This window comes from Ochotona curzoniae, unplaced genomic scaffold (assembly GCF_017591425.1).
Source record: "Ochotona curzoniae isolate NIBS_2020 unplaced genomic scaffold, NIBS_Ocur_1.0 contig_883, whole genome shotgun sequence".
In the NCBI taxonomy this organism is placed as follows: Eukaryota; Metazoa; Chordata; class Mammalia; order Lagomorpha; family Ochotonidae; genus Ochotona; species Ochotona curzoniae.
In genome coordinates this window covers 53,820,037-53,829,605 of record NW_024466599.1, presented here as the reverse complement: position 1 = coordinate 53,829,605, position 9,569 = coordinate 53,820,037, and the positions used below count along the sequence as shown (strand labels likewise).

General features: G+C 52.1%; 1 protein-coding gene across 5 annotated transcripts in view; it reads left to right on the top strand.

Annotated features, from left to right (window-relative positions):
* Positions 1–3,406: 3,406 nt before the first annotated feature.
* RMND5A (required for meiotic nuclear division 5 homolog A) overlaps positions 3,407–9,569 on the top strand; it is a 51,254-nt gene continuing 45,091 nt past the window's right edge. For 2 of the 5 annotated variants that reach the window (XM_040993570.1, XM_040993569.1), the window contains exon 1: positions 3,412–3,924. In XM_040993570.1, the coding sequence (XP_040849504.1) occupies positions 3,783–3,924 (142 nt within the window). In that variant the 5' untranslated portion in view covers positions 3,412–3,782. Of the gene's footprint in view, positions 3,925–9,569 lie in introns of all 5 variants that reach the window. The other 3 variants (XM_040993568.1, XM_040993567.1, XM_040993571.1) reach the window with 2 other exon arrangements.

The following is a 9,569-nucleotide window of genomic DNA, read 5'->3' as shown; positions in this document are numbered from 1 at the left end:
ATCTGCCACGAGATCTATGGTGGGAACCAGATCATTAGGGCCTGCTTTCCAGAAGTGGGGACAGGTACAATGTGGAGAGCTTCACTGCCCAGGAAAAGCTGCCATCTGCAGACATCAGCAGAGCTGGGAGAAGGGGTTGACGCATACAATAGAAACACATCGCTAGGAATGCCGCCTGTCTCATTCCCAAGATGAGGTTATCACAGTGAGCAAGTGTCCTTCACCCAGTCAGTAAAGAGGCACTGAAATGAGAACATGCTCCACACCACACAGGAGATACAACAGCAGAAAATATACAGATCGATCAGGAATTTTTACCTGCTGCTGCAACTTCAAACTCATCACAGACATGACTCCAGAAAATATTTCCGATGGATATTTTTTTTAACTGAAAATAATGAAAACAGTTTTACATACCTTTGTCTTCAATTCAGTAATTCTCCACATCACATCTTGTTAGTTTATCCCTATATTTGTATTAGCCACAAGTTACAATGAAATCAGAGCAGGGTGTGGGTGTGGGGTCTGGTACTGTGGCAGATCCAGGGGAAGCCTCTGCTTTCAACAGCTGGATCCCCTATCAGAGATCAGGGTCAAGTCCTGGATGTCACGCTTGCTGCCAGCGTGCTGGGAGAGACGGCCACCACTCATGTGACAGACCCAGTTGGAGTTCCTGGTGCCTGGCTTCAGCCTGGCCCAGCCCCAGCTAAGGTGAGCATTTGGGGAGAAAACCAGTAAATGGAAGAGCTCTTTCTCCCTTTCAAACCAATCCATTAATCCTTCTTATGATTATTATTTGAAAGGTAGAGTTACAGAGGGGAGGAGAGACAGAGAGAGATCTTTCTCTGGCTGGTTCACGCCCTAAACTGGCACAACAGCTGGAGCTTCTTCCCCGTCTGCCACGCAGGTGCAGGGGCCCAGGGACTTGAGACATCCTCCATTGCTTTCCCAAGCCAAAAGCAGGCAGCTGGGATACGAACCACAGCTCAAATGGGCTCCTGATGCCACAGAGGGAGGCTTATCCTACTATGCCATGGCACTGGATCCCCACAGTGCCTCTATGTATTGGAACAGGACACAGGAAAAATTTCTGGAAATTCACTCCAAGCGTTGAAACAAAGTTTGTTTTTGTTAAACTCGGGTTTTGAGATTTCATGGAATTTTTTTGTTTCAGTTTATTTGTACTCTCTAATTTTCCCTACCATGAATATGACCTTTGGATAAGATACAAGGTGGGTCTTTCTCCCCTTTTTGGCTAAACAATCTGCAGTTGCTCTGAAAATGAAACTCCCCCTTGCTTCACTAGCAGCTCTGAGAACCACAGGTTTCTGCTTAGAGCACACACAGGACTGGGAAAGCCAGCAGTCAAGAGGAACACCAACTCATTTTTCCTGCCTTATGGCTAAAGCTGAAGCCTCTTCTCCAGCTTGTTTATTCTCCTTTCCTTCAGCAAATAATCAGAGCGCTCTTTAACCTGGGATGAGTAAGCCACTGCGCCAAGGCAAAGTAGTCCACCCAGATCTGGGAGCTAACGATCAACTTGAGCAAACAAAGTGCAAACTGGAAAAGCGGGCTGGGTTATAGAAAAAGTCTCAATAAAGCCTTGGAGAACATACTCGAATGTTCTCAGTAAGACCAAGACACAGCATGGCCTGTAGATGGGAGAATGCCATGAGATGCCACACCCAAGAACCCAGGCGACCGGCTAGGTCTTCAAACTCTAGGTGATGAGTCAGTTGATCACTTCTGACCAGTGGATAATAAATAGCAGCTGCTACCTGTGCCAGGCATTGCAGCTGGCAACTACCCCTAACCACTCTATTAAGGGGGGAAAAAGGTGATTGGGCTTATCAAAGATCCAAGGAGCCAAAGGAAGACCCAGTGTGAAGATCTATCTGGATAACTGGGAGGTGCACAGCTCAGAAGGGAAAAACCTGGGGGTGGGGGTCGCAAGTGCAGGCGGTGGGTGAAGCCAGCAGCTTCTAGGGTTGTCTTGGGTGGGAAAGCAGGGATTTCAGTTTCTCTGTGTGTTTGAGGGTCATAACACCCATGGAAGACAGCAATATTTTGGGGTAATTTCTGGAGCTGGACGTTTTACAGTTTAGTGCTGCAAGAATCAGGGCCATCTTCCCAGGAAGAAGCGGAGAAGGCAAAACGGGGGTGGGTGGGGAGGAGAGCTGCTTAATAGCAGGAGCCGGATTACCCTGAGGCCGATCATCAGACCAGCATCAGACCGGCCACACCAGCGTGGCTGCCACTGGCCACAGCACTTATGTACCTCATCCAGCCTAACCACCAGGTGCGGGGCTACTCATATCCAAATATAAGGACACTGAGACTCAAAAAGGCTTATCACCTTAATTTAAAGGGGAAAAAAAAAAAGCTTACCCCGTTGCCCAGCTCTGTTCTAGTCAGAAACAGGGCCTGCCTTCACGGTGGTACTGAAGTGGTGGGGAAGCATAAAAAAGTAAAAATCGTTTGTGCCACGGCTAAGTGGCGCGGCAGTCATCAAGCACGACGCTCTGATATGGTGGGGCCACGAGGCAGGCAGCGCGGGGAGCTGACCGGCGTGGTCACGGGAGGAAGCCGAGGCCGTGGCGAGGCCGGCGGGCGGGATGCTCCCGAGGCGGCCATGCTCAGGCTGAGTGGACAGGCCCTGGTCCAGGGTTCCCTGGAGGCCGGGCCCGGCCGCCCCGCGCCGCTTTCGACCACTCCCCGACCGTCAGGAGAGCTTCGACGACAAGGGCACAAGCGCCACAAGTGGCGGCCGCGTCAGGCAGCGTGTGGCCTCCCGGGCGTGGCCCGCAGCTCCCCGTCACGGGTCGCCACCGGGGCGGAGTCCAGCCACCAGAACCTGGGACTGAGCGACCCGTTTCCCTCCCAGGCGACATCCTGAGTGCGGACTAGGGCCAAGTCTGACTGAGGAGAACGGCCTCCCTTTCCGCCCCCGCTTCCCTCTCAAGGATTCCCGGAAACCACTTGCTTCTCCAGACACGCTCACCAAGGCTCCCCCTCCAACAGCGAGTGCGTTGGTTTGGACCTTCGTCCTGGATTGGCTGAAGACTTTTACGCCTCGCTCCGCGATTGGAGGACGCGGGCTTTTTCCATGGTCTACGAAGCCATTGGCCTGCTCTCCTGGCTTCGGGGCGGGGTGGCGAGGGACGGTTTCCACCCCCTTGTTTACGGGGCGCGTAGTTGTAGCGCTCTCCGCCCGCCGGGGCCGTCACCCAAGTTCCCTATTTTAGCTCCCGGGACCAATTGGGCTTTTGCCTCGCCCTCGTCCTCTCCCCGGCCGAGTCTGAGTGGTACAGTCCACGCCTTGGGAGCCGGCAGTCGTCGCGTTCCTCCGCCCACGCCCGCCGGGCTGGTGCCCCCTTCTCCGGGGCGTGCGTTTGGTACGGCCCGCGCCGCCTCTGTCGCCGGCCGGGGGTAGCTGCGCCCCTCTCAGTCGGCGGCGCTTGGTGTCGCCCGGGAGAACCAGGTCATCGGTCCGTTCCCGTGAAAACAAAAACAATCGGCGGCGCCGCGGCGGGCGGCGGGACGCAGCGAGCCGGGGACGCGGAGCCGGGTTGGGGCCGGGCGAGCGGGAGCGGCGGCGCGGAGCACCCCGGGGGCCATGGGGCAGGCGGGCACACGCTGCGCGGGGCTGCCCCGGCGCCGCGGCTAACGCGCCCGCGCCGCTCGCCTTGGGGGACGAGGAGCAGCAGGACGCGGCCTCGGCTGGGCCCGGGCCGGACGGCAGCGAACACCCGGGCGCCGGCGAGCCGAGCGCCGCCTCCGGCATGGATCAGTGCGTGACGGTGGAGCGCGAGCTGGAGAAGGTGCTGCACAAGTTCTCCGGCTACGGGCAGCTGTGCGAGCGCGGCCTGGAGGAGCTCATCGACTACACCGGGGGCCTCAAGCACGAGATCCTGCAGAGCCACGGTAGGGCGGCCCGGCCGGGTGGGCGCGCGAGGGGGCACCCACCCCAGCCCCCCTGGGACTCTGCTGCTCACCTTTCCCGGTTGACCCGGACTCGGTCGCCGCGATCCCGCAGTTGGTGGGGCTTCCGAGCGCGGGCTCGGGCCCACCTGGAGACGTGGGTGGGTGGGCGGCCTTGCCGCACCTGCAGACTGCCGCCCGGGATGTGGGGTGCTCCCGCGGGACCCCAGGAGGCCGAGGGACGACGGGAGGACCCTTTGCCTCTCCAACCCAGTCTCGGTCCTTTCTGGCCTTTTTTTTTTTTTTTTAAAGAGGTGTGTGGATGGGAGTGCGGCGGGGGAGGAGGGAGGCTGGAGTTTATTCTTAGCAGTGGGTTAATGGGACAGTCGCTCCGGCCACTTCCTCCTCCTGGTCCTCAGCCCGGCGTGGCCGTCCCTGCTCCCGGACCATCTGCTCCCGAGGCCCAGGAAGTCGAGCGTGCACACTGGAGTGTGTGTTGTAGGGGTCCTTCTGTGCCTGCTCAGCTTTGTGGAGTTTGTCTCAGCTCTTTTGCTTAAAATGGTTTCATGGTTTACTCCAGGTAGGCCCTTGGGGACACTTTGGTTCGCCAGAGTTAACTTGAGGAAGCCTTTTGGCAAGGGGTTGTGTTTTTGGTTTAAAGACGATGGTTAACATGAAAGTAGCCACAGGGATGTTCGCTTTCTGATCCTGGAGTGAAGGAAGGGCCTGTGTGGAATGGGCTTGTGCTAGAGGCTGGGGAGGGGCCTCCTGTACTAGAAATCCAGGCTGGTGGCTCCGATGCCAGGCAGCTGAGGTGAGGGCTTGGCAGACACCACCATTCTTCTACCCCTTCCATTCTTACACTCTCCATTCCTCTACACCTTCCTCGCCCTGGGTGTCAGTTGAGGGTGAGTCCACCACCAGGCTCCTTATTCTAGACACAGCAGTCACTTCTGAACTCCAGGAAAGAGGCAGACCTGTGCCTGGAGGCTGTAAGATCCTGACATGGAGAGGACATGATGGCAGGAGCTGAGCTCCACTGTGGAAAGCCACAGGCGCCTGGGTGACAGTGATGGAGCTGGTGGGGACACAGAGGTGAGGTGTGGAGTGCGGTGGAAATCGGGCGTTCTGAACATGTCAGGGAGTGGCAGGCCTTCACAAAGGCAGGCCCAGGGTGTGGGAGATGTGCCGGTCCAAGCGTCTTCGGAAACCCGGGCTGACTGAGGAACAGGAGGGAATCAGTTGGGTAGCCAGGAGGAAGGCTGGCCTGGAGTCACCCCCACCTTGAACTTGGGTCAGGGCAGAGCCTACAGAAGCAGTTGTTCTGTTGGGGGGTTTGAATGTCCGTGACCCTCTTGGAATCCCTCAGCAAGGCCAGACCCCTGGAAGTTAAGAAGAAAATTCAGTGTGTTCTGCTACAGCGGCTAAAAGGAAGAAACTGGTGGGGCAGAGAGTGAATGAAAGGGCCTGGGTGTGGCCCTGAGGGGTTGGCTGGACATGGCAAAGATGGACAGTTGAGGACCTGTATTAGGAGATGTTGGTTTAAGGGGAGCGTGATGGTGAGCTTTGTTTCAGGTCATCTGGGGCCAGTCCCAGATGGGCAATACCGCGCTGAGGAGTGGCTCTGCAGGGATTGGCTGCCTCCCGGAAACCTCCGAGTTGGTGGCTGGTGAGCCCCGAGCCACGCTGCGCTCGTGCCTGCTTAGGCAGTCTCAGTGATGGCAGCTGTTTGTTCCCATGTTCAGCCTCTTGTCTACCAAATTACCCATCTTCGGTTGCTGTCTGATTTCCTCTAAGTCTTTGAGAATAGGATTGACTATAGGTAATTCTAAAACATGGAATGATATATAGACCTCAGGTACTAAGTCTGCTCTCTGAACTCAGGTCTTCCTTTCGGTGTTCTTGGAGAACATAAATAAACATGCTTTGGTATCTGGGTTACAGTATTTTTCAAAGCAGACTGTTTTCAAATGAAAGCTCACTGCAGGCCAGGTGGTGGATAACACATTTGATCTGAAATCCCTCCAAGGTGTCCCTGCTGAAAACTGAGTTAGGAATTAGGTTTTCAGGTTTAAAAGGGAATTTTTAGGGCCTCTGAATGTGTCAGTCTAGGCAGTCTGCAGGCTCCTCTGACCTGGGAAAGTGTGGTAATAGGTTCACACGAGCGAGGTGCGGATGCAGTAGGACTTTGGGGGTTGTGCAGATTCCAGCTCGTCCATGATCCTATCTGGGACGCATCATTGCATCATCCTGCTGAGTAGCCATGGGTTTCAGAAAGATCCTTCAGCTAATGTAAGGGGAATGAGTTCCATTTAGGAGAGTGAATTATGCGTTCAAAGGTGTAAGTGTTTTGCCCTCTAAGGTGGTGAGCATTTAGTAAATGAGCACCTAGGATGGTTTGGGACCCAGGACGGGAACTGACTGTACATAAACGGCATGAAGTTTGTAAGCTTTTTGTGCTCTTACTCTGTAAAGAGGAGTTCTGCTGGACCCTGATCCTTTTCTCTTCCTGGAAAGTGACACTTGGGCTACTGCCCCAAACCACAGCAGGTGGTAGATAGGGTGGGAGTGATCCATGGAAGTGGTCCAGAGCGTGCCCTAGGTCAAAGCGAGGGAGAGCTTTGCTGGCCCTCCTTGGGTCTGCGCTGGGATGTTGCCCTGGGAAAGCACTGCTGTGGCATTCATTCCCCGTCATTGCCTCCAAGAGCTGGGACAGGACCAGGCTGAAGCCAGGAGCCCAAATAAATCCAGGTCTCCCATGAGGGTGGCAGGGACCCAAGCACTCAAGCCGTGCGCTGCTGCCTCCCAGGGTGGGCACTGGCAGGAAGCTGCCGATGGAAGCAGAGCTGGAACCAGAACCCAGTGTCCCTGATGTGAGGCGTGGACGTCCCAAACAGTGTGGTCATCACTGCACCAAATGCCCGTTTGCAGTGTGCCATGTTTAAACTAAATTTGCCCTCTGGAATTGTATTGAGCTTTGAGCCTTGATCTTAATCGTTTTTGTGGGGCTTTGGGTTCTCCTAATGTCTCTAGCTCTGAGGGGTGAGGAGAGACCTTTTGTCACATTCCTTGTGAGCATGAGGTCTGGTTTGATTTAAGATGCAGGGTGGCTGAGGCTGGGCAGCCTAGCATGGTCCCTGCTTAATGTGAGTCGTGGCCTGGTGCTCCTGAGGCGTCGCTCACACCTGCACTCTCTTACTTGACAGCTGCAGTAGTGATTTTCCTCAACTAGATTTATTCTCATTCTAAGCAGGATATTTGTGAAGATATAAATTTGATTTGCTTATGCCTAAGAAACTAAATAGTGACCTCACAGCTACAGAACTGTTAAAGTGGTAGTGCGTGAAGCAGCTGGAGTTCATTTCACAGCAATGGAGTGAGCATGCGCTATGTAAGGAAGTTTGGTGGTTTGACTTCTCTTTATGCCTTTAGCATTTCCTTTCTATCGGGAATTTTTTGTTGGTTCTCGTTAGCACTTCTGTGGTGGCAGGGGTAACAGAGCAATTCTGTATGTTATGTATATGTTTGTGTAGCATGTATTGCTGGATTGATGGTTGGTAAATCCTTTTTTCCCCTGAAGATGTTAGTGTTGTAGTTGTACTTGCTGTGATTTAGACATTGTCTGATATCACTTTGCAAGTTGGTAAGCTCATCACTAGGTAGATTAGCATTTAAAATGTTCTTCTCTGTGTAGTGTTATTTTCAGTAGTGAAACTCACTTAAGCCATGATTTAAAAAAAAAAATTTTTTTTATTGGAAAGTCAGATACACAGAGAGGAGGAGAAACATAGAGGAAGATCTTCCATCTGATGGTTCACTCCCCAAGTGGCCACAACAGCCAGAGCTGAGCTGATACAAGGCCAGGATCCAGGAACCACCTCTGGGTTTCCCACATGGGTGCAGGGTCCCAAGGCTTTGGACCGTCCTTGACTGCTTTCCCAGGCCACAGGCAGGAAGCTGGATGGGAAGTGGAGCTGCCGGGATACTAACCGGCACCTATGATATCCCAGCGCATGCAAGGCAAGGACTTTAGCCACTAGGGTATCACACCAGGCCCAAACCATGACTTCTAGCTCTACTTCTGCCTTCATTGAATCAAAGAATATATTGGAAATATGGTTAATAGTTGTAGAACCACTTCCTTTTTTAAAACTTAAAACTTGAAAATAACAAGGAATAAGCAAGTAAGCTTGATGAGAAAAAAAATTACAGAGGTCACATTTTTACTTTATTTTGTGGTTTGATATTACATCAGTAGTTAGAAACAGAGGTCATTGGTGCAAGTGAACATTTACCTTCCACCCCAGAATTCGGCTTGTGTGTGCTACACCTGTGTTGAAAAGTGCGCCATTTTATATACGCAGATGCTCTGCTGATCTTAGAGTTACAGGATCAGGGCTCAGCTTCCTTCCTGGAGCACCTGGGGATTAGGCTCCCATTCTTTAGGCAAACTTTTAAAAATACTGACAGTACACTCTTAAAAAGAGTAATAGCTTTTGAGTTTTGAGTTAAATTCAACTTGATATCTACATTTAACATCTAGGCTTGAGAAGTAGCGAATAAGTTGGTCATAAATTAAAATTTGAGTGGAGGTGTCCTACAAGGAGGATGGCTGAGCGTAGTGGGCCATTTTAGGTAAAAATCACTAACGTCAGTATGTCCAGGTCTAACTTGGTTGGCCTTTTCTTTCCAGACTGGTTTAGGAAGGAATTCTTTGTAATTTGGCACCTGGTTTATGTAGACTGGTGTATATGTTCAGTATTTTTTTTTAATCTTAAAATTTTGAATTTTAGGACAATTCTGTAGAGTCTGGGCTTCACCACCACCACCCAAATCCCACCCCTGGCAGATTTTCCCCATAGATATTCAGTTTTCTTTTTGTTGCAGATGACAGTGGTTTTATGTACTTCCTTGTTTTTTCACTCTTAAGTTAAATCCTAACTGTGACACTGGATTTGTGCTATTAACCCGTAAATTGTTCAGTCCGTCATCCTTACCATCATGGCCCAGCTGAGCTAGAAACTCAGGGCAGCAGGTGGGAGGGTGACCCAGGAGGTCCAGTAGGAACAGAGACAGTTCTAATTAAAGTAGAATTTAAAAATAAGATTTATTTATTTATTTGAAAAGGAGAATTACAGAGATCTTCCATCTGCTGATTCACTCCCCAAATGGCAGCAGTGTTCAGAGTTCTGTTGGTCTGAAGTCAGAAGCCAGGAGGTTCTTCTGTTTTCCTAGGAGGTGGGCCGTCCTCTCTGCTTTCCACTGTGTATTAGCAGGGAGCTGGGTGGGAAGTGGGGCAGCCGCGATTCAAAGCAGCACAGGCAGTGGCTTCCATTGACAATAGCTACTTAAGTTGAGGTTCGGCCAGGCTGGCTTTAGGAACCAGAGGAATATCTGAATTGTCCTGTGTCTTTACCAGGCTCAGTGGCTGAGGCTGGGATGGCGTCTTTGGACCCGTTTGAGCTGTGGTTACCCTCCGCCAGGAGGGAGATGATTGTATGTTCCACCCTTTATCAGATAGTGGGGAGACAGTTCTAGAAACACATGTTCACCCCCAGCCAGAAATAATTCATACCTATTTTAACAAGCAGCTATATGCTGCATGATTGTAACAGTGTACTCGGAGATATTTTTGTGATTTCACAGCT